This window comes from Haliotis asinina, chromosome 5 (genome assembly GCF_037392515.1).
Source record: "Haliotis asinina isolate JCU_RB_2024 chromosome 5, JCU_Hal_asi_v2, whole genome shotgun sequence".
In the NCBI taxonomy this organism is placed as follows: Eukaryota; Metazoa; Mollusca; class Gastropoda; order Lepetellida; family Haliotidae; genus Haliotis; species Haliotis asinina.
In genome coordinates this window covers 20,316,266-20,343,629 of record NC_090284.1, presented here as the reverse complement: position 1 = coordinate 20,343,629, position 27,364 = coordinate 20,316,266, and the positions used below count along the sequence as shown (strand labels likewise).

General features: G+C 39.8%; 1 protein-coding gene across 2 annotated transcripts in view; it reads right to left on the bottom strand.

Annotated features, from left to right (window-relative positions):
- LOC137284775 (uncharacterized) overlaps window positions 1-27,364 on the bottom strand; it is a 127,145-nt gene that overhangs the window by 21,819 nt on the left and 77,962 nt on the right. For both annotated transcript variants that reach the window (XM_067816743.1, XM_067816744.1), the window contains exons 25-51: window positions 26,180-27,181; window positions 25,485-25,693; window positions 23,837-24,364; window positions 22,951-23,215; window positions 22,048-22,265; window positions 20,370-20,643; window positions 18,786-18,893; window positions 17,558-17,733; window positions 15,573-15,648; window positions 15,050-15,301; window positions 13,452-13,655; window positions 12,792-12,988; window positions 12,358-12,577; window positions 11,824-11,985; window positions 11,065-11,226; window positions 9,958-10,119; window positions 9,232-9,327; window positions 8,716-8,820; window positions 7,965-8,091; window positions 7,013-7,106; window positions 6,105-6,225; window positions 5,503-5,612; window positions 5,058-5,175; window positions 4,183-4,311; window positions 3,537-3,667; window positions 2,209-2,402; window positions 998-1,122 (exon numbers count right to left, since the gene is read on the bottom strand). In XM_067816743.1, coding sequence (XP_067672844.1) covers window positions 998-1,122; window positions 2,209-2,402; window positions 3,537-3,667; window positions 4,183-4,311; window positions 5,058-5,175; window positions 5,503-5,612; window positions 6,105-6,225; window positions 7,013-7,106; window positions 7,965-8,091; window positions 8,716-8,820; window positions 9,232-9,327; window positions 9,958-10,119; window positions 11,065-11,226; window positions 11,824-11,985; window positions 12,358-12,577; window positions 12,792-12,988; window positions 13,452-13,655; window positions 15,050-15,301; window positions 15,573-15,648; window positions 17,558-17,733; window positions 18,786-18,893; window positions 20,370-20,643; window positions 22,048-22,265; window positions 22,951-23,215; window positions 23,837-24,364; window positions 25,485-25,693; window positions 26,180-27,181 — 5,565 coding nt within the window. The remainder of the gene's footprint in view (window positions 1-997; window positions 1,123-2,208; window positions 2,403-3,536; window positions 3,668-4,182; window positions 4,312-5,057; window positions 5,176-5,502; window positions 5,613-6,104; window positions 6,226-7,012; window positions 7,107-7,964; window positions 8,092-8,715; window positions 8,821-9,231; window positions 9,328-9,957; window positions 10,120-11,064; window positions 11,227-11,823; window positions 11,986-12,357; window positions 12,578-12,791; window positions 12,989-13,451; window positions 13,656-15,049; window positions 15,302-15,572; window positions 15,649-17,557; window positions 17,734-18,785; window positions 18,894-20,369; window positions 20,644-22,047; window positions 22,266-22,950; window positions 23,216-23,836; window positions 24,365-25,484; window positions 25,694-26,179; window positions 27,182-27,364) is intronic.

The following is a 27,364-nucleotide window of genomic DNA, read 5'->3' as shown; positions in this document are numbered from 1 at the left end:
AATGAACTTTAATTTGGATAGGAAGTGTAAACGTTAACAAATGTTTCAAGGACAGACATATTATGAACGCATAACCATTTCCTTCTATTACCACCCCTAAACACAACACATGATATGCACGTGCACAACGCAGTAGTTCCATACACATCCAAGGGGTCCCGTTCTTGATTTTGACTTTTTTTCAAGAAGGTCCAGAAATCACTTTGAACATTAATTTTGACACTCATCTTGCATCACACATTTGTTAGAGTTTGTGTCTAATCATTTGTTTTAAAATGAAAATCGTATACATGCAAATTACATGAAAAGAACCAATCATGTCTTTAATTACAAACGACTACATTCCAGATACCTATATAAGGAATTGCAAATGGTGATGCAATTAACAAAATTCAATAATATCATATCAACATTTACTGACACTGATAAATCTTCTAAATATTTTTTATCATAAATAAAAAAAAAATGAAGATCCCATACTTTTTTGTGAAGAGTATACATTTGAACTATGCATGGACTCAAACCCAGATCTCTGGCATGCTCAGTAAACACTTTACCCATAAGGCTTCTTGGCTACCTCACTTCCAAACATTGTTTTTAATATACTCAATGGTATCCCTTCCTCCAAAACATATTATGCATAATGACATTATTAAATACAATACTAGATACCGTGAAGTCCTGATGCAATGGATGACGTCACATGCTTTGTAATGATAATGAAACAGATAGCCTTTAATGTTTTTAACAACATATTTGTAAATGTTCTCACAACCAGTTTGGGGATATTTTTCAAAACCATATAAATGCACAAGGCTTTACATGTTATTCATTCTCTATTTACAAGATCAATATTCTAAATATGACCACACCATTGTTTTCAATAAAACTATACATGTCCAGTGTCTCATACCATGTGATACTTTATGCTATGAGATATGTAGATAAACTCTCTGCAGCTGAACTGGTATTGGAACAATGTGACTCTGACTCTCACCTCTGACACAGTCACACTCGAAGTCATTGACCAGATCCCCACATGTCCCTCCATTGTGACAGGGCATGCTGGCACAGTCGTCTATATCAGTCTCACACTGGGTGCCATTAAATCCAGGTAAACAACTGAAATAAATAAACGCAATAAGCTTGATGCAATAAACATCACTCTCACTTACTCTCACTCACTCTCACTCACTCTCACTCTCACTCACGCACGCACGCACGCACGCACGCACGCACGCACGCACGCACGCACGCACGCACGCACGCACGCACGCACGCACGCACGCACGCACGCACGCACGCACGCACGCACGCACGCACGTACGTAACTACATACAGCTGGGACATGTTTATTGCTAAAACATTTCTATGCATTTGTTTTTTTTATTAAACAATTTAAATATGTTTCAACTTTGAATATACAACACATACAAAATAACTACAAACATGTTGAATATTTTAAGAACATAACATGTTAGAATCTCATTACTAAATGTATTTGCCCTCAAAATAGTATGTCTAACTTGCTGCATTTTAAGTGATTGTTTTAATTGTGGATTCTGACAACAGACATGGTCAACAGATCAACTATTGGTTATAATTCAATATCTGTACACTGTACTGGAACTTAGTATTGATCAGTGTAAATATTGTCAACTCAGACTGCTCAGGTATTTGTGTAACTAAGCACCTCCCTTCAATGGTTTGTTTGCAATATCCCAGCTACTTAAAAGAAGCCTGGACAATCCAGTGACTGAATGAGTGAGGGAGTGAGTTTACTTTTACGCCGCACTCAGCAATATTCCAACTATATGGTGGTGGTCTGTAAATAATCGAGTCTGGATCAGGCATTCCAGTGATCACAAACATGGGAACAGATGACATGTGTCAACCATGTCAGCGAGCCTGACTACCCGATCCCGTTAGTCGCCTCTTACGACAAGCATAGTCACCTTTTGTGGCAAGCATGGATTGCTGAAGGCCTGTTCTACCCTGGGACCTTCACGGGTCCAGTGACTGACATCAAGAGCATCAGCTTAGGCTATTGGGATATGATGACATGAATCAACCAAGTCAGGAAGCCTGATTGACTGATCTCTTTAGTCACCTCTTGCGATAATTCCCTTTCAGACAGTATTTTTCAGAAGTACGTATCGGAAATCATCTGTAAAATCATGAAATGTTGTGAGCTGTAGAGGTGAATACCTGCATGTAAATCCATCGATGATGTCGTTACAGGTGCCACCATTCTGACAGGGGTCAGACTCACACTCATCAATGTTGACTTCACAGTTGCGGCCGAGGAACCCAGATGAACAGTTGCAGGTGTAGTTGTAGATGCCGTCAATGCAGGTGGCGTTGTTCAGACATGGCTTGGAGGCACAGTTGTCAATCTTTGTCTGTGGATTAAAGGAGAAGTTCTGTGATTCTGGTGGTGGGAATGTCATGTGATTTTTGTAGACTAATGATTCTCAGCTCCTTGGGGAATATGCATATCTTGAAAATCTTAATTTTCATAACTGTCAATTAAATATAGCACCCATCTGCCAGTGAAAATTACCATTTTTGACCAAAGTTGCATTTTAAAGGGAGCATCACAATTTTTGAAACCCAGAAACCAAAGGCCAAAGCCCTGGAAACACTTAAGTATCAAATTTACCACTGACAGCTGCCATTCCACTTACACTCAACATTATTCAACTCAACAACATTCAACATTATCTTCAACTGTATCACACACCTTCATGATGTGAATTTAAAATTAAACAGTAACGGCTGAAGATGAACAACTTTTATTCTTAGTCACATCATTTCAGAGGTATTTCTTGTGTCTTCATCAAGTGAAGGCATAAGAAAGGTCATATGGCTGTGTTTTTTGAAATTTTAAAAGACTTTCAAAGACTTTAAGCTCTGAATTATTGTAAGCATTGATGCAATATTGATGCTGGTTAAAGATACTGCTTCAGTATTGCTAAAAATACCATAAAACTATAATCACTAACTCATGACTTCAAGACAATTTGGTACTTGGTATTTAGGGCATGGTGGGCGAGCTGGCTAAAGCACCAGGCTACTGATCCAGTGTGGTTGAGGTGTCAAGATAAAGCTCACTTGTGACCGGATGTAAAAACCTTGGAGTCAACTTTCTGTGCAGACTCTCCCCGTGTTGTCACAACCCCTAGTGGACAGTATACAACCATGTGCACTTAAAAGAACCCGTTGGTATATAGCCAGATGGTGGCCACATGAATATGTGCAAGCACCTAGTTGCGGGTACAACAACATGCATTAGCTTGGACAAAGTACTGTGACTATGTGTCCAAGTCCACCCAGCTGTGAATGGGAACCTCAATAAGGTGAGTCACCTACAAATAACTCGCTGCACCTAGAAGCAGCAAGACTTGTATATACCCCAGGGAGTTGAGACTGATGACATAATGGGCTGGTGATATTGACACCCAGTGATCAAGGGAAATAGCACTAGATGGATATGTGCTATATAAATATCCTATAATAAAAATAACAATACTCACAGAACAGAGAGTTCCTGTGTAGTCGGGAGGGCAAGAACATGTGAATGTGTCTCCATTGGGAACGCAGGTGGCGCCACTAGCGCAGGGCTTTTCGGTTTTGCAGGCGTCTAGCTCCGTCTCACAGAAAGTGCCTGGGAATTTGCAAACCCATCAGCATGTTCCAGAATTGAATGGCAATGATAACAATAACAGTAAGTTTCATACTGGGGTAATAAAAAAAACCAATCCAGTAATAATAACAGAAAATTCATGATATCAATACAAAATTTTGAATAATAAAATATTAAATCTACAATTAATAAGAAATGGTAAAATTAAATGCAATAATAATAATGAGAAAGAATAATGATAACAATAATATACTCCTACAAGAAATAAATGAATGAATGAATGAATGAATGAATGATTGATTGAATGATGAATAAATATATAAATAAATGAATAAATAAATAAATAAATAAATAAATAAATAAATAAATAAATAAATAAATAAATAAATAAATAAATAAATAAATAAATAAATAAATAAATAAATAAATAAATAAATAAATAAATAAATAAATAAATACACACTCATAGCTGTACTACTATATATTCATCATCGATGATAAAAACAAAAGTCGTGCAGAATAGATCAAGTCCTTACCTGTCCACAGTGGCAGACAGTCACATGTGAACTCATCAACACCATCGATACATTCCAAAGTGCCCTGTGTGGTGCAAGGGTATGGATCACAGTCATCTATGTTGATCTCACAATTTCGTCCATCAAAACCTGCAATAATCATGACATTATTTAAGGACTGAAGTGGTATTTGTTGCAATTCAGATGATAAAGACAGTGCCTCACATCAGCAAATTCCATAATGCATGAAATATTTACAGTTCTGTAACTCCCTGCTAGACAACATGATCATGTAACATACTGACATTCATCTGAGAATTAACAACAGGTTTCAACAAGGCAAGGTCAATTGTTATTGCCAATATATTCCTATCTATCATGTAGGCTATCATTATTCACTTATAACTTAAAATTTGCAAGTTCTTCATGTTCTTTTAGAAGACCTAAATATGATTGTTTGAGATTTCTTAGTTCATACCTTTAAATATTTGGTTTGCATTTTTGGTGGTTTCAACAATTACAAGCTATATCAGGAATCATTTTTCAACTTATGGAGTACCCATTAGATTTCACTGATCGATCCACATCCACAGAAACAAAAAATTCATTTTGTTACTGACCAAACTGACTCGTGAAATTTTGTTTTCATAGAATATGCAAAGTGTGGTTTATATAAACCGGAGACAAAAACATCATGAATATTAATTTGATTTGTTTTCATACCTATGGCTATGTGCCCATTGTCACAGAAATATCCCCAAAAATGTTCATGATCCCTAACAATTCTGTGGAGTAAACATTGCTTTCAGTTCTTCATTCATTTGAGGAACAGATTCGTTGTATGACTTGGAAGAGTTTGAGGAAAATGTTATAGTTATATTGTTTGTCATACTGACCTGAGCTACAGTCACAACGGTAGTCATTGATTAGATCATTGCAAGTGCCGCCATTCTCACACGGCTTAGCTTCACACTCGTCAATCTCAGTCTCACAGTTCACACCTGTGTAGCCCGGCTGCAGAAGAAGGGAGATAATTCTTTGTACACTATGACAAACCTTCCACTTCTGGTACTTCAAGTTGTAAGAACAAATAAACACAAAATTAAAACTTACTACCACAGATAAGAGCATCTTTCAATGAATGATTCTCATCTGCTCCATTGGACATTTGGGTATGGAAAAGAGAAATGAACAAAACTCAACTCTTTAACTCATGTCCTACAGAAATCTAACACCGAATTGGTCACCTACTCATGGGTTGCTAAAGATCAATTCTAAACCAGATCTTCATGGGTAAGCAAATAGTAAATGTCTAGCATGATTCTGTTGGCATAAACTCACCTGGCAGATACACCTGTATTCAGCTGGGAGGTTCTCACATCGGCCGCCATTCTTACATGGGTTGGAGTTACACTCATTGATGTCAATTTCACACCGACTTCCGTCATAGCCTGAAAGAGTTGGGAAATTCAGGAGGTTATATCATTATATATACGTATAACACTCTGGAATTAAATTCTCAGTGAGAGGTTTTCCATAAGATTTCTTCAATATTTTCTTAAATTTCTGTTCCTCTTCATTTCAGCAGATGTTAGAGTAGATCTAGGTGTGTAAATAAGAAATTAAAGAAACTTGTAAAATTATATCAATTATGAATATGCAAAACAAAATTGAAAATATAAGTTTGTCATAAGAATTATTGTGTACTTTCAGAGGAGAAATTTAGAATCAATATTTTTTAAATTTTGCAGAAGATCAAGGCGATTAAATAAAAATTTAACAAATTATTAAAATTCAAGTAAAGAGGTATTAAGGTTTGAAGATTAATGTCAGTTCCACTTTTGTCTTCACTGCTTTATTTTATTCTTCTTGCTCTGACAATTTCACTCATTAATGTAGATAATTCATTTGTGGTTCTTACACAGTAGGTTGGGGTGCCTTACCTGGTGGGCAGGTGCAGTTGAAACCGTTGATGAGGTCGTTGCAAGTTGCACCATTGAGGCAGCTGCAGTCACAGCAGTCATCAATGTTGTGTTCGCAGTTCTTCCCTTCAAACCCTGTTCCCTGAAACAAGAGCATTTTCTTGTGTTGATTACCACTGCAATCATCACCATCACCATCACCATCACCATCACCATCACCATCACCATCATCATCATCATCATCATCATCCAGGTAAGAACTGATCTTCAGTAAACCAGGCTTAATGTTGTATGAGGCAACTAACAGATTGGGAGGTCAGGCTTGTTGACTGGGTTGACTTCGCTGACACTTGACATCGTATCCCAAGTTTGTAGATTGATGTTCATGCTGTTGAACCTAGATTGTCTGGTCCAGATCCTGTTTTTTACAGGCCGCAGTCATATAGTGTGAAACTAAACAACTCACTCACTCATCACAACCATCTGCACCATCACTATCACTACAGTCATCACTCTTATAACTATCATCTTCAATACAACCATCCTCATTACAATCATCACCATCACAATCATCCTTACAACCTTAGTCATTTTCATTGTTCTTCCCCTTCATCAAAATCAATATTATCATCATCACCATTCCAGGAAACTGTATTTGCCAGATTCCAGACATCATAATTAGCCCAGATCTACCTGTCTATACATGTCTACCCTGCAATCGTCAGTCCATGCTGAATTCCAAGACACTTCGCATTCACTGATAATTGTACCAGGTAATATTGAGATTGTGGATCTATATCTAACAATAGGCAATGGTTCTACTGATGATACTATGAACAACTATACCTAATACCCTTTGGTAGTCTGATAGTACCCTGTAAAAACAAGAGCCCTAGTCAAGCAATGTATGTAAAATATCAGCTACTTACTGTGCAGTCGCATAAATAGTCAGCGATCATGTCGTAGCACACACCACCATTGAGGCATGGAGCACCGTCGCAGTCATCAGTGTTCACATCACACCTGGGAGACACACATAGATATCGATCTTTTAATCATTTTCATACATCATTAAAAACAGTGAATATTAACCTCATTCATTCTGGGAGGCAATGATCCCAGCATCATTTTGTTAAAATTATGCTCTCTTCAGTTGTTAATGTTACACATAAACATCACTGACCTGTCCAACATTTTAAAATCAATTCTCAAAATTAATTTTCACTGTTGAGAATTGTGGGATATACTCTTTAATTGAGAGTATGTTCTGCAAAACAACTACTTAAAGGTGCTATTTCAAACATTTTTCACAATATTATGGCCTACATAATAAATACTGGGCCACATGTACTCTCTTTAGCTTCCTGTTGATGCATAGCTTCCAAACAGAGAAAACTTACCATACATGCCACATATATACCTACTGGTTTCAATCACAAGTTGCACATAATTTGGGAAGAAGGTAAACATTTTGTGTCATCTTCCCTGAGGACTGATAGTTAGTATTATGAAATGCATTATTTATTTCTAGAGAAGTCTGGTGTGACATAAGGCCTTTAATGTTTGATATTTCAACAAAACAGTCTATTTTATGCTATATCACAAGTAGTATGACTTAAAGGTGTCCCTGGAAACCCTCAATATGACCCTGTGTTAACGGCGTATCAGAAGTAGTATGACTTACAGGTGCTCCTGGAAACCCTCAATATGACTCTGTGTTTCATGCTATATCAGAAGTAGTATGACTTACAGGTGCTCCTGGAAACCCTCAGTATGACACTATGTTCATGCTATATCACAAGTAGTATGACTTACAGGTGCCCCTGGAAACCCTCAATATGACACTGTGTTTTATGCTATATCAGAAGTAGCATGACTTACAGGTGACCCTGGAAACCCTCATAGCACTCGCAGCGGAATGTCAGGTGTTCATCCACACAGATGCCATTGATGCATGGGTCGGGCTGACATTCATCTGTCATCATCTCACAGTAGCCGCCATGATATCCTATCCCATGAAACACAACATATGAGTCCAGGAGTCTTTTTCAAAAAGGTATCATGCATTCCTTACAACTACTGATTTGCATATGACATAATTTAGATATAATCATATTTCTTATAAAAAATGCAAAAGAATTTGACAAAAAAAATGATGTTAGTCTTTAATTACGTATCATTTACAAAAATCATAATATTCATAATTTGACTTGTCAGATTAATTTTATGTCTCTGACATGTAGACTATCTTAAGGAAATGTTTTTATAAAACAGAACATAACATATTGGTAAGCCATATCAAGGCACAATCAGACCAGAATTATAACAGTACAATAGATTATGACACATTTGGAATTGGATAACATCAGGAGCAACATTTATCAAAATCAACATTGTCTGCATCACTGTCTATTACAACTGGCTTGACACATGATGCGACTTAAAGGATCTGATGGACTTATTGACTCACAGGTGATATTACATTATAATTACGTACATTGATGTTCATGATGTCAATCACTGGATTGTCTGATCCAGATTCAGTTATTACAAACTACTTCCATAGGGATGGAATATTGCTGAGATTGGTGGCAAACAATGACACACTACACGGAATCTACCTATCACACACCTGGTGGACACGAGCAGGTGAAATTGTTGACAGCGTCCTCACATGTTCCGCCATTAACACACGGCTGAGATGCACAGTCATCTATGTCAGTCTCACAGAAGGAGCCTACACAGACATAAAACATATTCACACAATAAAACCTTAAAGATCCATGTTCACATACAGTTTACGTTGGATTAATGAAGTCATTAACCCTGGTAATGAACTATATTATGCAAATTTGGAACAATTACACTCTGAATTCAATTCAACAAATTTACCATATTTACATTTAGTACTATGTACTTATTAACAAGTTCACTGCCATGACTGTTGGAAATCATCCCACTCTTTTTACAGCTCTTTATGTCAAATGCATCCTCCCAGCAGGAAGTGAAAGTGTTTCAATTCTGCTGACTTAAGATTAAACCTAAGTTAAATTATTTCATCACTGAACAATCCTAAAAGCTGATTAACTATTTATGAAATATTAAACTATGAAATTTACACATATTAAAATTTGCTACTACCACATACCTGTGAATCCAGGTAAACAATCACAGGTGTAGAAGGTATCATTGTTCAAACAGGTGGCACCATTTGTGCAGCTGTGACCTTCACATTGATCCACAACTGAAAAACAGTTAAAAGAAATCAGATCAAACACCATCTGTACACATTCCCTTATTTTCGTCAATTTTCACTACCATTTATCATTCAGCAAAAAAAAATTGTACATGAAACCCATTAATTTCTTTGAGGACAGAATCATTGCTTATTACAGTCCATTTGGGTTCAAATGATGAATGATGAATGACTCGAAATAGGAATAAGTGCACAAAACATAAATAAGATACAAGGTATGGTCCTGAAACCTCTGTACCCAACAGGAATTGAAATCTGATGTTTTATGATCGATCATGGAAAAAGTTGTTTAAGAAACCATGTGATATTTTCACGCTTACACACCAGGGGGTGACGAACGTCTGGTTCAATGGCACCAGCACATTCCTCAGGTTCAACTCGGCACAACCTGATGCGACCGCCAACATGATACTGAGCTGTTCCACCAGCTGTTTGTCACCCCTTGGTGTGAAGCATGAAAACGTAACAATATCACAGGATGGTTACTTAAACAACATTAGGCATGATCGATCATAAAACGTCAGATTTCAGAGACAGAGGTTTCAGGACCATGTGTCTTATTTATGTTTTGAGCACTCATCCCTAGTTCGAATCATTCATAGGCGATGATGATCTCACCAATACACTGTGTGCTGCTGTTGCTAGCGACATCAATGGTGACGGTGTTCCCAGGGCACTGTATGCAGTAGGTGCTGCGGTACTTGTCATTATAGGTGTTCTTGGGGCAGGGAAAACATGGCTCCACCCCACAGCAGCTAACATAACCTGGCCGGCACTCTCCTGGAGACAGTGTAGTCACAGGGAGATAACTAACAATATCGATGGGTGGATATATATAACACACAACAGTTCATATATTGTAGCATGCTCAAAGCACTAAAACCAGGAACGCAATCAATGTATCAGCATGCATCCAGTTTTCTTTCTCAGCTCCCTGGGGAGTATAAAACCTATGCAGCCTGTGAAGTCAACTGTCATCTTACCATCTGCTCTTTATGGGAACCCATACACTTCTAGGTGCACAGGGACCAATTTCAAACAAGGTCACTTGTGATCACTTTCTGTGTTATATAATTGCTTTACTAGATTACGTTTAGCATCTAAGTACTATTTGATAACACTTGGAAACAAATAATGTGTGACAAAAAGGGAAACCATCAGGGCTAGAGGGTATGAACCGTTTATACATGGTAACATATGGTATACTACTTAGGAGCTAAACATTACATGTTGACCAATTTCCTGGTGTTACTGAGTTTTGGAAGCACAGGAATACATTTGGAACCGACGGCATTAGCCAACACATGATGTTTATCGACATTGTAAACAAAAAAGTAAACCAAATGGTTTTACTGTCTGCACTCATTTACATCGAGTACAGGTACAGCAGTGAAGTGTCATCAGCTGGCCGTTTCTGCTAGTTCCCATGGTACCATCTGGAGTTACTCATTTGTGATGTCATTTTAACTTTACTTCACAATATTATTTGAATGATGTCACCACTGTTCATGACACAACAAAACAATAATTGTGACATTTCTATGTGTCAATATGCAGTGGATAGTCTTGCAGTTTCTGGGAATCAAATACCATTTGATCGTGTTTTTCAACCAACCAGATTACCGAACACAGTGACTTTTGCTTTAAAATTTGAAGTGGACTGGTTCCAAGACATCACTGAACCTTTACAGAACCAATACAGAAAGTTGAAAGAAGAATTCTCACCGAAACATTTATCAATTGTGTCAGCGCCTGGTTGCTGTGTTGACTGGTCACCTGGACACTTGACACACTCAGTGGCACCAGCATCAGGCTGGTACCATCCTTTCTCACACTGGCTGCACGGCACCAACCCAGACTGTGAGGACTCCCCAGGTCTACATTGTGCTGCAACAGTCATACATGGACTGTGAGGTGCTAGAATGTTAATAGTCATGACTTATTCCACAAGGTACCCATTTTCTGTTGAGTGAACAGATCTAGAGGCAATTTTGAACACACTCATCTGCCTTAGGTGAGATAACTTGTATGACATGTGCTTTGTTGTGAGGCAGGACTGTCCTAGAAACTCTCAGGAGTCCAGCTGGTAAACAAGGTCATGTTTTGAATATTGCTTAATTTCAACTGATTTGTTACCTGAACTCTATGCACAGGATCACACACCACCACTAGAACATCGATGATTATTGTCCTACAAATGTCCTAGTGATACCAATTTGCAAATTTTCATAGATTTTTAAAGTTTATTAAATAATTAAAATGTCCTATGCCAACAGCTTCTTGCCAGATCCCTTGTTTTCTGTCTTTGATCATTATTAATCTTGGTCAGCTTCTATCCTTTCTGATCTGTACCATATTTTGATATTTTTAATGTTTGTATATGTGCCTTGAGCATGTATTAGATACATGAATATGTGCGCTATATATATGTACCCTTTAATCCTCTAATAATATGCAAGTGAAAGATTCTGCCCCGTTGCTCACCTATACACTGAGACTCTGCTACTGACTGCTCCTGCTCTGTTGATGTCCCTGCACCACATGGTTTACAGGATGCCTGCCCAGCCTCATCTTGGTAGGAGCCTTTCGGACAGCTCTGGCACTGACCGGAGGTCAGGTTGGCAAATGTGCCTCTTGTGCATTCCACTGCAAAATACAAGGCAGACATATGCATACCAAGAATCCAATTCACAAAGCAATGGTAGCAATCGTAACTCTTTGTTAAAGTAAGGGAGTTACGATCACCTTAATGTTACGATGACTTTGTGAAATGGGGCATTGGTCAGTAATGACCTTTTTACCGATTGCTTTGAACCAGTTGACTACCTGATATTTGTTAACAGTTGAAAATACGAGCAGGAGTCACAAAAAATTCACAAAGTCATATATAAAACTTTCATGCTTTCATACATTTGTTGTCATCATTTACACATGTGAGTACAGATATTACATGTCTTAGCACAAACATCACTCCCTGAAAACCAATTACACAGAATATAAAGTAAATATATTACTTACAACAATACTCATTCCTTGGGATGTGTCCAGGAGGACAATGATTATCTCCCCCTCCTGTGCATGGTGGCCTGTAGGTGGCATTGCCACAGCCTTCTATGTGAATGTCAAGGTTAGTGGTGTTTGCTTGCTCCAGGATGAGTTTCCCACAGGCTGAGGCCATATTGTATGGAGGGACCTTGGGCTCAACCTTTTGTATGTTGACCTTGACCTTTACAGTGACCTACAGTAAAACACCGCAAGATGTCATAAATAGATGTTTTACACTACACAAAGGGTACAGTTTTCATTTGCTTGCAATGATGGAAAAGCGCATCTCCTCAAAATGTCTTTGTGAACTCAAAGGCCAAATTGCCAATATGATGAGTGGGTTTCTTGAGCTGCTAGTGACATGAAACATAGAGCCGTTTGACTGAGACAGCTGCCATCACACTGACCTTGGTGGTTTCTATTGACATGGCGTAGGTGGCGGTGATGTTGAGGAAGTCGCGTGCAGCAGCACATGGTTCGGTAACTACTGGACTGAGGACGTCCAGGATCTTATCTTTCAGATTGAACACGCAACTCTCGCTGCTGTTACCATCATATTCAAACTCGAAGTCAAGGTCAAGGTCATAGTCAGGTGCAACCTTGTCTAATGGAGAAAGAGTGTACCGATTAGTAGTTATAGATTTAATGAAAACAGTAGAAATTCAACTGAACTCTTCCTGATATATATGAAACATGGAAAGAATATAGATAAATATCTTCATACCCAAAACACTTCTCTCTGTTCTTGTACACCTAAACAATATAATTTTCTGCCGAAAACACATAATTTATTTAAAGTTAAGTTCCTTGTTTGTTTGTTTTTTTTAACACCACATGCAGCAATATTTCTACTCTCTAAGACAATGGTCTAACAATAACTGAGTCAGAATCGGATAATCCAGTGAATGACATGGAAGCACATTTAAACTTGTGATGTTCCTTGAAAGCTGGAGACCAATTCTCTTCCAGATCTTCACTAGGATTAGAAATGATTTGAGAGCTGAACACAAAATACTGAAACAGGGTTTTAAACCGTATTGTAGAAACATAAACCTTCTTTAACCCACCTGTGCAGTCTGGAACAATGTTGTGAGGAAACCAGGTCCCACCTAGCTCACAAATATACTGAAGTGGAGGCTCATACACGAAGTCCATCCCCGACGGACACTGCAGGTGACAGCTGAAGGCAGTCTTGTTGCCTTCCACAGAGCCCGTGCATGCTTTGTCCCCTCCCTCAGGTGTCGGCAGGGACCATTCTGGACACTCCTCCGCTGTGGGAATATAAAGGATATCACACTCATACAGGGTTAAAAAATACCATTGCCTGATGCCCGGATCAAGTGGAATTTTCCGATCGGTCAAGTAAATATCCACATTAAACTTTCCTGAGGTACAGCAGTACTAAATTATTGAAATATTTTCACACATGAATTTTGATGATGAAATAAAAATCCAATTGTCTGTATATAACTGATAAAGATCATTTGCAAAAAGAAAACAAACTGTTCATTGTGGTCATGTAAAATTAATACTTGGTCTAGTGGATTTAGAAAGATTACTGGACCTGAGTCCAGTGAAGTTTTGAAAAATATTTCAACATCCCAAGACATAGTCAGGACCAGATGGGAGAACTCTGTGTAGCACAGGATAGATACTGAACAGTAAAACAGTCAGTTTGATCAGAACTGGATCTGTTATTTGAAGCATATATTTCTAACATAATTCAAACTCAGTTTTTTCTTACCTAGATAAAGAAATGGAAAAGTGGTATTACAATCAGGGGGCATTTTGACAAAACTAGCCATATGGTTTCCCTGATGGAAAGTCCTCTAAATACACATTACATTGCAGAAAACTCTGTTACAAGGTCTCTACTCCATGGATGCAAAGTCCTCTAAATACACATTACATTGCAGAAAACTCTGTTATAAGGTCTCTACTCCATGGATGCGAAGTCCTCTAAATACACATTACATTGCAGAAAACTCTGTTACAAGGTCTCTACTCCATGGATGCGAAGTCCTCTAAATACACATTACATTGCAGAAAACTCTGTTATAAGGTCTCTACTCCATGGATGCGAAGTCCTCTAAATACACATTACATTGCAGAAAACTCTGTTATAAGGTCTCTACTCCATGGATGCGAAGTCCTCTAAATACACATTACATTGCAGAAAACTCTGTTATAAGGTCTCTACACCATGGACATCACATCTGTTACATAGACTTGCCCCGAGACTAGGTCATTTTCTGAAATAGTGGCTTTAGTGAGTTTAACTAGTCATTTACATCAGATATTGGCTTATGGTGGGCACACAAGCTGGAACTGATATTCATCAGCATAAAAATAGTTAACAGTAAATCTACTGTTATAGTTGCAAAGAAATATACATCTGCAGTTACACAATTTTAATTTCAAGACTGCAAAGTGTTTTCCTAATGCTGGTTGATATCATGGCATTCAGAAATGATGGCATCTACAAGAATGCACCTGTTAACATTTGCATTCAGAACTGTAAGTTTTATACAATTATTTCAAGCAATCATCCAGAGAAAGTAACAGATATCATTATGCAGACATCATCAATACCTCAGGTAGTATGAAGCAAGGGGTCAAAATATTGCATCTGTAAAATATTTCCATATTTTTATGGTAAACTTACGTTGGGCTTCATATACAAAGGAGCAGGTAGCCACATTGCCAGCATTATCGTACACTGTGGCAGTTATTTCAATAGGCCTGAGCATACGAATGACAGTGCCCTCTGGCGGTGAGTATTCAATTCTGTTAATGCCGCTATAGTCACTGGCGTTGATTGGCTGGGACTGGAAACTCAGCTGAACATCCTGTGTGTCGGAGTCATAAAGTTCTAAGACAATAGAGCTGGGGCAGACGACGGTTGGTGGAGTCACGTCTGCAACATGAAGGTTAGATACAGATTATCATAGAATGCAGAATAGAGACCGATCATATTTGTCAACAACAGTTTGATAACTGTGACATTTGTGTTGGATGTCAGTTGTTGGAATGTCCACACCCCAAAACTCAAGTTTGACAACATGTGTTAACATGTGTTGTCAAACTATAGTCGATCATGTGGAACCCACATTTGACTCATCCAAAGGAACCAAAGTTTGAGATAGGAAGTTACAGTGTAACAATGAATGAGTAACCCAACTACTCACCCACAAGGAACACATGGAGGGGGCAGGTGGCAACATTTCCCATGGAGTCAGTGGCAGCGACTGTTACTGTCATGTTCTGGAACAAAGTAGGGCAATCATGTAGGTCCACAACAGACCATATAACCATAATCGTTCAAAACATACAGGACTGTGCCAGACCTGTACCTAGACCCTTGTAGATCCAGGTTACAATTAATCTTCAGCTACCCATGCTTGTTGTAAGAGGTGACGAAGGGGATCGGGTGGTCAGGCCTAATCATTTGGTTGAGACATGTCATCATATCCCATTTGAGTAGATCAATGCTCCTTTTGCTGACCACTGGAAAGTCTAGTGCAGACTCAATTATTTACAAACCACTGGAATATTGTTGAAATGGGCATTCAACAAACAGGAATAGGGCAACCCAGTCAAACTACACATACAACATTTTCATACAGATTAACTAGAAACAGGGCAAGTGTAAACATATTCAAATCACTTAGAATACCACAACAGCAGAGCTGTTACCAGAGATAGGGAAACAATAAACAAGTACATTCATGCACACACAGCCCGACAGTAGTGCTGGATCACAGATAGGGCAACCCTAAACAACTACATTCATGCACACACACAACCCCACAGTAGTGCTGGACCACAGACAGGGAAACCCTAAACAACTACATTCATGCACACACACAACCCCACAGTAGTGCTGGACCACAGATAGGGCAACCCTAAACAACTACATTCACGCACACACACAACCCCACAGTAGTGCTGGACCACAGATAGGGCAACCCTAAACAACTACATTCATGCACACACACAACCCCACAATAGTGCTGGACCACAGATAGGGAAACCCTAAACAACTACATTCATGCACACACAACCCGACAGTAGTGCTGGACCACAGACAGGGAAACCCTAAACAACTACATTCATGCACACACACAACCCAACAGTAGTGCTGGACCACAGATAGGGCAACCCTAAACAATTACATTCATGCACACACACAACCCGACAGCAGTGCTGGATCACAGATAGGGCAACCCTAAACAACTACATTCACACACACACACAAACCCACAGTAGTGCTGGACCACAGATAGGGCAACCCTAAACAACTACATTCATGCACACACACAACCCCACAGTAGTGCTGGACCACAGATAGGGCAACCCTAAACAACTACATTCACACACACACACAACCCCACAGTAGTGTTGGACCACAGATAGGGCAACCCTAATCAGGTACATTCATGCACACACAACCCAACAGTAGTGCTGGACCAGACATTGGCACATCGATACAACAGTCACATCATAATGATAATAGTCAGGACACTTGTAAAGTCTGATCTCCAAACCTCATGGGCACATTTTAAATGTACATAACAGTTCAAGTCAGTTTGAATATCTGCCAAAGAGAGAGGTCTTGAGATGAACTTAAAAATGTCAAGGGAGGGATGGCATTTCAGATTACAGGGCAGAGAGTTCCAAAGTTCAGCTAATGCTGCTGGAAAGTTCTGGCACCAAATGATTTTAACTAATGATTTTAGGAAGGGATACAAAGGAGGAACTGATCAGCAGAACATAGCCAAAAACCAGAAATGAGTGAGTGAGTTTAGTTTCTCTCCACACACCAAGAGACCTCCACAATAAATTCTGACATTGTCACTGAAACCAACTGAAGGAGACATGTTGGGTGGATTGGTTTGTTGTTTAACGTCGCACTCAGCAATAATTCAGCTTTATGGCGGTGGTCTGTAAATTATCAAGTCTGGATCAGCCAACCAGTGATCAAAAGCATGAGCATCGATCTGTGCAACCACCTAATCCTGTTTGTCACTTCTGGGTTACTGAAGATCAATTGTAATCCAAATCTTCACAGGTTTAAAACTCTAAAGCAGAGCCATACCAGTAGTTTTAAACCACTACATAGAGTACAGTCACACCAGAGATAGGGCAGCACATGGTAAAGTCATATTCTCACCTTTGTGAACAGATAGGGCAATCGGAAGTCAGCTGGGGTGTAGGTGACAGTAGGCGTGGCCCCTGAGTTGTCAGAGAATGTTGGCAGGGTGATGTTGGCTGGGACCGGTCCATTGGGACCTAGTTCCACCTCGATATTCCCCGAGGGGCAGTCAGTGGACACTGGGGTTTGTGTGTCTGTGTGAAGAGCAAACACATCCATATTAACATGGCACATGACAGGAAGAGAATTATGGTTTAGAAACACATATCAACAATCTTTCACAAAATATTTCACCATGTATATATAAAATTTTTGTTCTAAGGCTTCTATTTAAAAACTAGTTTGAAGATTTTAAAAAATCAGAATCATTAAATCATTAAATGAGGATACGATGTTGGTCTGGGGCGCTGACACAGTATTTGGTGTAATACCAGCTATTAGGCAGGGCTCCGTTATCGGTGCTGCTGTCAGAAATAGTGGAGCAGTTGATATCAGTAGTAGTGGTACACATCTATTGATAATGATATCAGCAATGGTGAGACACAACTGTCAGTGTTGATATCAGTAGTGGTGGTACACATCTATTGATAATGATATCAGCAATGGTGAGACACAACTGCCAGTGTTGATATCAGTAGTGGTGAGATAGATCTATTGATACTGACATCAGCAATGGTGAGACACAACTGCCAGTGTTGATATCAGTAGTGGTGAGATAGATCTATTGATACTGACATCAGCAAATGATATCAATGAGCATGTAGAGAACATGAAAGCACCTGACGTGGTACTTAAAAGAAGAATTTTCTTAGTTTTTCACTTAAGTTTCCTTAAAAATTCTTAAGTTTTAGAAAAAAATCTTAGTTTCTCTCTTTAACCCAAACTAAGAAAAATCTTAACTAAAAATATTATTACAACTACAATTAACATTCTTCCTAGTGTGAAATTTTGTGCTTCCATGAGCTGCCATATTGGATAAGTAAGAATTTTCTTAACTAGTTAGGAGTCCTCATGAGGTTTCTTATAGTTAAGAACAAAATGACGTGTCAAAGTATTTTTTTACACTTAAGAATGTTGTTATGAAAACAAAAGTCGTACGGGAGTTATGATAAATGTTAGCACCATTGTCATTTATGAAATGGGGTTCAAGATGATTTTTATTTATGGTCATTTTTCTTGAGGACATAACCAGTTGTTCCAACTTTCTGTCATATATATTCTCCCACATTTCTCCCCCTGTACCCACCGTGACACTGGGGGACTGAGGCGTTCCATCGCGGGGTGTTGTCTTGGTTGAAGGTGTGGATCTTCAAGTTGCTGCGGACTGAGCTGCGCTTCCTGCGGGAAGATCTGCCTGGAACAAAATACATGAAACCCTCAATATGATGATCCTGTAAAGTAACCAAACACAACTGATTTTACCAAGACGGCTGATTGATGACATCTGGGTATCATATTATATAGGATTTACTGAAATCTGGTGTTTCGAACATTATGCGTCACAGGAGGAAATATTAAAACAAATAAGTTGATTGAATGAACTGTTTCTTTGAGAGATGGGATAGTGGGGTAGCCTAGTGGTTAAAATGTGTGCTCATCACACTGAAGACGAGTTTAGATCCCCCACTTGGGTACGACGTGTAAAGCCTATTTTCGGTGTACCCGTCTGTGATATTGCTGGAAATATTGCTGATCATGGTGTAAAACTAAACTCACTCATTGACACACATCATTAAAATAAACCCTTGTAATTAACCTTTAAAAACTGGACAACCATGAGGAATGTTCAATGAATAGACGTTAGTCTTGCATTACCCCATCCTCGATATCTCCAGGGTATACGTTCCGAAAAGTCTCCACTATATCCTGGAGGCATCTACGGGTCGGCCTGATAATTTTATTACCTCCCTTTGCTGGCTCCGCATCCTCACGGTAGCCAATCAGCTAGGCCGCCGTTATAACCGAGCTTGCCTGTGTCAACAAAGGCAGCAGTCGCAACTGAGAAGGTTTGCTCGCCGTGCGACTCACAATTTGGGGAAATCATACAGACAAATCTATAGGTCCAAAACTTTTTAAATATATATTCAAGAACCCCATCTACCTCTTTCAGAGAACCTCTGCAGTGGTTTGTTTGCCAAGTTTAATCGGTTAGATAATTTAAAAAGCGAGAGTGAGTTGTGATTGGTTCCCTCAACTTCCCTGTGTAGACACCTGATTGGATAAAAAGCCAGTCAAGGGAGGTAATAAATTCATCGGACAGAGCCGTAAATGCATCCAGGGTATAGTGGAGACTTTTCGGAACGTATACCCTGGAGATATCGAGGATGGTATTACCCTAGACCATAACACATTATACTCTTCAAAAGAAGTAGAGGAACCTGAACTTTCAATTTGGATAGGCAGTATAGGCGTCAAGACACAAAGACAGACATCTTGTGAACACACCACCACATGTGCATGGGGGCCGTTCTTGATTTTGACATCTTTCAAGAAGGTTGATAAATCACTGTGGACCATTAGCTTTGAAAATCACCTTGCATCACACAGTTACTTGAGTTTGATGTTTCTAGCCATTTTAATCATTTTTGATCATTTGAAAATGAAAATTATGCAAATTTCACGCCATACACCAATCATCTTTCAAGAGTAATTAGAGTGGGAATCTCCCACAAACAAACAGGGCATGTGCTAATCTGGAACGGATTGCATTACAATATCACCACTGACTGACTCTGATATACCTCCTAATTTTTATGATTTTTGTTCATAACAAAAAATGGACTTCCCATACTTTCTTCGATATATATGATATCTGGTATTACTGACATACCTTTGCCAATGTTCTTGCTGGGCTCATCCACACAAGTCCCGGAAGATGAGCTGTAGCTGAGTGTTCCAAAACAGGTCCATTCTGATCCCGTCACCCTGTAGCTGTTCTTGATGATGGAGGTGGGTCCACAATAATTGGTCACTTGTCCTGGCAATGAGGTCAGGGTTGTCTCCAGAGTATCGTCCAGATAGGTCTTCAAACGTGCAGCACATTTCTGGACATCACTCTTCACTCCTGACATACTCAGCAACCCAAATGGAATTGATATCATCACCTGAAAAGTTGTTATGAGTTGTAAATAAATAAACATAACTTACAAAACAGTCTGAAGCTCATGATGGGATTCCTGCCCTTGATCCAAAGTTGGATATATCAAAATTTCCAAAAGGTTCAACTCTTCAGCACTGGTTTGTTGTTTAACACTGCTCTTGACAATATTCCAGCTATATGGTGGTGCTCTGTAAATGGTTTGTTCCCATCCAGTCAGTCCAGTGATCAATAACATGAGCACAGATCTACCCAGTTGGGACTGTGACATAAGTCAACCAAGTCAGTAGGTCTGCTACCCGATCCTATTAGTCACTTTCATGAAAAGCATCGGTTACTGAAGACCCTGAATTCTAAACTGGATTACCATGAGTGAGTGAGTGGTTGAATGAGTGGTTGTGTAAGTGTGTGAGTGTCTGAGTGGTTGAGTGAGTGGCTGAGTGGTTGAGTGAGTGGTTGAATGGTTGAGTCAGTGGTTTAGGGTTGAGTGAGTGGGTGAGTGTGTGGGTAAGTGGTTGAGCGAGTGAGTGTGTGGGTGAGTGTGTGAGTAAGTGGTTGAGTGAGTGAGTGTGTGGGTGAGTGAGTGTGCGGGTGGGTGAGTATGTGGGTGAGTGGTTGAGTGAGTTAGTGAGTTGTTGAGTGAGTGGTTGAGTGAGTGAGTATGGATGGTTGAGTGAGTGGGTGAGTGAGTGGTTGGGTGAGTGAGTGAGGTTGAGTGAGTGGGTGAGTGAGTGAGTGAGTGAGTGAGTGAGTGAGTGGGTGGGTGAGTGGTTGAGTGTGTGAGCGGTTTAGTGAGTGGTTGAGTGAGTTGGTGAGTTGTTGAGTGAGTATGGATGGTTGAGTGAGTGGTTGAGTGAGTGGTAGAGTGAGTGGTTGAGTGAGTGGTTGAGTGAGTGAGTGAGGTTGGTTGAGCGAGTGAGTGAGTGAGTGAGTGAGTGTGTGAGTAAGTGGTTGAGTGAGTGAGTGTGAGGGTGAGTGAGTGTGCGGGTGGGTGAGTATGTGGGTGAGTGGTTGAGTGAGTTAGTGAGTTGTTGAGTGAGTGGTTGAGTGAGTGAGTATGGATGGTTGAGTGAGTGGTTGAGTGAGTGGTTGAGTGAGTGAGGTTGGTTGAGTGAGTGAGTGAGTGAGTGAGTGAGTGAGTGAGTGAGTGAGTGGGTGAGTGGTTGAGTGTGTGAGCGGTTTAGTGAGTGGTTTAGTGAGTGGTTTAGTGAATGGTTGAGTGAGTGGTTGAGTGGTTGAGTGGTTGAGTGAGTGAGTAGGATTTTTGGTCACTTTTAGCAATGCTACAACAATATCATAGCAGCTGACACCAAGCATACATAAACATAGACAGTACAGCCTACATACAGTAGGCACTGACAAATGTACATTTAGATGTTCACAGCACACAAGCCATTAAAGAAGAAATAACCTCATTGGAGCTTGGTGCAATCTGTCCCTGTTTCAGCTGGAGAAGCACTTGCGAGGTTGAGCTACACAGAGTCTTGTTCTTTAGCTTGGCCATCACTTGGGACACTAAGGTCTTGATGGCTGACCCAGTGTTGACCGCAAGTTGGCTTGTGCATATGGTAGCATTCTGGGACACTTGCATCCTCAGTGATACTGTCGTCACGAAAGTTGGGAGGCTCTCTGAAATCATTGTCCACAGTATGATTGAATCAGCAATGAACCTTGAAAGTACTCATACCAAAAGGACAGTTACAACTGTTGGATAGCTAGCTGTTTTGTTCACTCTGACAACCAATCAGATACAGTATTATCACATTATCACATATTATCAGAACAGCATAGACTGGGATATGATGACATGTGGCACCCAAGACTGAGCCTGCTCACCCATACAGTTAGTCACCTCTTATGACAAGCATTGATTATTAATTACAGAAAATGCTATGAGGTTCTGAAGCACACATATTTCTTTATGTATATTTGCAGCATAGAAAATGACAGTGATTCATAGGAAAAATATTAAATCAAATGAAGATAAATATATGAAATAAACAAGAAATAGAGTCTTGGGTTAGTACCTACAAAAGGGTGTACTTTCATGTACCATTCATGTCTCTAAAAAGAATCTCATACAATATCTCAGTGAGTGATTGAGTTTAGTTTTAAACTTTAGCAATATTCCAGCAATATCATAGCAGGGGACACCAAAAAATGGCTTCACACGTTAACCATGTAGGGAAATCAGTCTGTGTCTTTGATGTGATAAACAAACGGTTTAACCAATAGGCTACCCCACTGCTCCAGAATCTGAAAATAGCCAAAGTTCTCGAAATGAATCAACCAAAACATCAGTAAATAAACGCACCTTCAATACACTTGAAGTTGTCCGTATCGTATATATAACCATCCGGACAGTAGTATTCCAAATCATTGTTTGATGTTTCAAGTTTGTCTGGTGACAGTGTAATATCACTGCAGTTGTGGGTTTTGCTGCCATCCAAGGTCAAGGTTGGCAGGTGTAGCGTAGGCTCCGTCAACTGTCCTGCAGCGTATCCGTAACAGACGAGCATTTTTGTTTGGTCGATGTTCTCCGAAAGTGGATACAAGTGCAGTCTGCCTACTCCACTGATCTGAAAACATAATTCACAAACATCTTTAGTTAACAGCAATCATATTTCCTACAATGTTATTGTTTCCTCTGAAAATGGACATCGATTAAATTGTATTTAAATGTATCTCATATAAATTGTACACAGATCTAAATGATTTTGTATTGATTTTAAAATCACAATTTGACCGATAATGATAACAACAGAAGGGTTAATGAATAATATGGGCCCTCACTGTGTAACAGAAAATAACAAAATTTTAAAGTATGGAAATATTATTCAAGGACAACCCCTATATTGAGATAATCTGAGTAAAGGGAAGACAAGTCTAATATGGACATGAGCTGTGTCAAGAGAAGACAGCCCTGACACTAAGATAATCTGAGTCAAGGAATAACTTCTCTAAACTTGAGATAATGTGAGTCACAGAAAGACATCACTAATATTGACATAATCCAAGTCAAAGAAAGACCACCTTCATGTGGAGATAATTTGAGAACAAGGGAGACAACTCTAACAAGAATAATTTCACTGAGTCACGGGAAGACAACTGTAATATTGAGATAATCTGAGTAGCTGAGTCACCACAATGCGGAGATGATTGTAGTAAGGAAAGACAACCCCAGTAAGTACAACTCTCACCTTATTCTCACCATCAGCTGTGAGAGTCAGGTTCTCTGTAATACTGACAAAGATGTCTTTACAAAATTCCAACAGTATCTTCTGGACATTAGCTTCCATCCATGTCAGTTCTGCAACAAGGGCAGAATGGTACTGTGCAATACAATACTCTGGAACTTGACCACTGGCAACAAAACTGCCTCTGAGGGTCAGAATCATCCTCGGCACAGTTGGGACAGGTGATGGAGCTGATGGAGCCACAGTTGAAGCTGGGGTTGTAGCAATGGTTGTGGTTCCGCGGAAACAAATCCATTCTGCAGAATCGAGGATGAAGCCATCCTCACATCCCCATTCTTTTCGGGTGAAGTTGCAGCCAGTACTGATGTAGGTGACATTGTTGCAGAAGTTGGGGACAACTTCATCTTGGATCATGCGAAGGAGTTTGGGTAATTCCACACGAGTGAAGTCTATAAATTCTGCAGCACATGCTTCAACAGATTCCTTGGAGGATGTGGTGTATTTGAGACCATAGATCACAGCAACATTTGCCTGACAACAAAGAAAAACATCAAAATATTTTCAAAGAACAAATTGGACAAGACATAAATTCCAAAGACGGATTTATTGAAGGTTCACAGTTTCCCTAAAGATGGAGGAATGCTGACAGCTTGTTTTAAAATTGAAGAAATTCATTCAGTGGAATATAGTAAATGCAAGAAGTAAAGCCTTTTCCTAACGGTATTGACTAATAATATGGATTTTATTGAAGGTGATATTTAAGTGGAGGTATTGAAATATTGTATTCAAGGGAATAATATTGATGCAATTATCAAAGCCTCTTACTCCTTGATGGTCATGTTGTCAGTGCAACAAAGATACTTCATCAAGATGCCACATCAACTATGATTATATTAACATGAATTGGCTTCTTTTTCCTGTCATTTTCAGCATAGTTTCACAGAGAGTCTGAAACTAAGCAGATAAATCACTTCCTGGACATGATGTCATAATGCTAGGTGTCATGATTCTACATGACATCATGCCACATGACATGATACCACATGACATCATGGTACATGAAATGATACTACAAGACATCATGTCACATGACATGATACTACATGACATCATGCTACATAACATGACACTACATGACATCATGCCACATGACATGATACTACATGACATCATGCCACATGACATGATACCACATGACATCATGCCACATGACATCATGCTACATGACATCATGCTACATAACATGACACTACATGACATCATGCCACATGACATGACACTACATGACATCATGCCACATGACATGATACCACATGACATCATGCCACATGACATGATACTACATGACATCATGCCACATGACATGATACCACATGACATCATGTCACATGACATGATACTACATGACATCATGCCACATGACATGATACTACATGACATCATGCCACATGACATGATACCACATGACATCATGGTACATGAAATGATACTACAAGACATCATGTCACATGACATGATACTACATGACATCATGCTACATAACATGACACTACATGACATCATGCTACATAACATGACACTACGTGACATTATGCTACATGACATGATAATACATGACATCAAGTAGTAAACCATATCTAATGCAACCTACCCTGTTGGTGCTGAAGTTGATCCTGCCATCCAGAAGAGTGACATAGATGTCGGAGGTTCCTGCACAGTGCTGAAGTTGAGGAGCATTAAAGAGGCTAGGCAGCTGGTTCACCTTGCTGTTTACTGCCATGTGCACCTTGTCTATACAGGAGTTGCTGAAGATGCCTTCGATGGAGTCCAAGACCTCCACAATGAATACTGGTGCTGTCACTGAAACCAAGCAGTTCAAACTGAAGGACACCTGTTAGGATGGTAGGATGGTTTGTTGTTTAGTGTCACACTAAATATTCCAGCTATATTGCAACAGTCCGTAAAAATCAACTTTGGACCAAAAGAATCTTGTGATCAACAACACGAGTATCGATCTATGCAACTGGGAGGTGATGACTTGATCCCGTTAGTCGTCTATTACCACAAATGCGGGTTGTTGAAGACCAATTCTAACACTGATCTTCAAGGGGACTGTTAAGAGATACATGTCATAGAAACTATATTCATGAGTATGTGGGTAGGCTTCTCTGGTTTGAATCCAGTTTTGGACACACATTTCATGTCAAACTGTCTGTGATAGAGAAAGAGGGAGTCGCATCGTCAGCAAGTGGTACCCTATCAATGATGTGGAGCCAGGTATTGGTGTGTGATGTATTTGAAAAAATCACATACACATGGATAAATCTTTTAACATTAATAGCTTACCTTCTGGTAATGATTGACTTGTAGTGACTGGTGGGCCTTGAGTTGTTGGGCCTTGAGTTGATGGACCTTGAGTTGTGGGGCCTTGTGTTGTTGGGTGTTCAGTTGTGGGGCCTTGAGTTGTAGGGCCTTGTGTTGGTGGCCCTTGGGTTGTTTGACTTTGAGTGGTAGGGCCTTGTGTTGTGGGGCCTTGTGTAGTAGGACCTTGAGTTGTGGGACCTTGAGTTGTGGGGCCTTGAGTTGAAGGAAGTTGTGTAGTGGATTCTTGAGTTGTTGGGCCTTGTGTAGTGGGACCTTGTGTTGTAGGTCCTTGAGTTGTTGGTCCTTGAGTAGTGGGACCTTGTGTTGTAGGTCCTTGAGTTGTTGGGCCTTGTGTTGTTGGTCCTTGTGTGGTTGGGCCTTGTGTGGTTGGTCCTTGTGTAGTGGGGCCCTGAGTTGTAGGGCCTTGTGTAGTGGGGCCTTCAGTTGTAGGACCTTGTGTGGTTGGGCCTTGTGTTGTTGGGCCTTGTGTAGTGGGACCTTGAGTTGTAGGGCTTTGTGTGGTTGGGCCTTGTGTTGTAGGGCCTTGTGTGGTTGGGCCTTGTGTTGTTGGGCCTTGTGTAGTGGGGCCTTGAGTTGTAGGACCTCGTGTTGTAGGTGACACTGATGTAGGACCTTGTGTAGAGGGTCCTTGAGTTGTGGGGCCTTGGGTTGTTGATCCTTGAGTTGCAGGACCTTGTGTTGTTGGGCCTTGAGTCGCTGGTGTCTGAGTACTTTGAGCTGATGTTGGTGACTGTGTTGAAGGCCTCCCAGTTGTGGTTGGCTGTGTGGAAACACCTTGTGTTGTCTGAGATTCTGTAGTGGAACTCTGGACAGCTTGTGTTGTTGGTGTAAGAGGCCTAATTGTAGTTGATTCAGTGTCAGTTGTTGCTGCTGGTGCATCAGTAGAGGTCACAGCAGGCGATGTTGGGATGATGGTGACAGAGGTTGTAGGAGTGGGTGTTGGTTCCAGTTCCTCTAGACATTCTGCAGCAAAGCAACTAAAGCATCAAACATTGAATACAGAGGACACAGATATAGTTCACATGGCATAATTTGAAGCAAAGGTTTATGAATGCATCTAACAGACTTAAAACAAGCAATAAATATTGTGTGATAGAAAACAAAGAAAAAACTGCCAGACTATCAAGCAAGGCTCAACAAGCATTA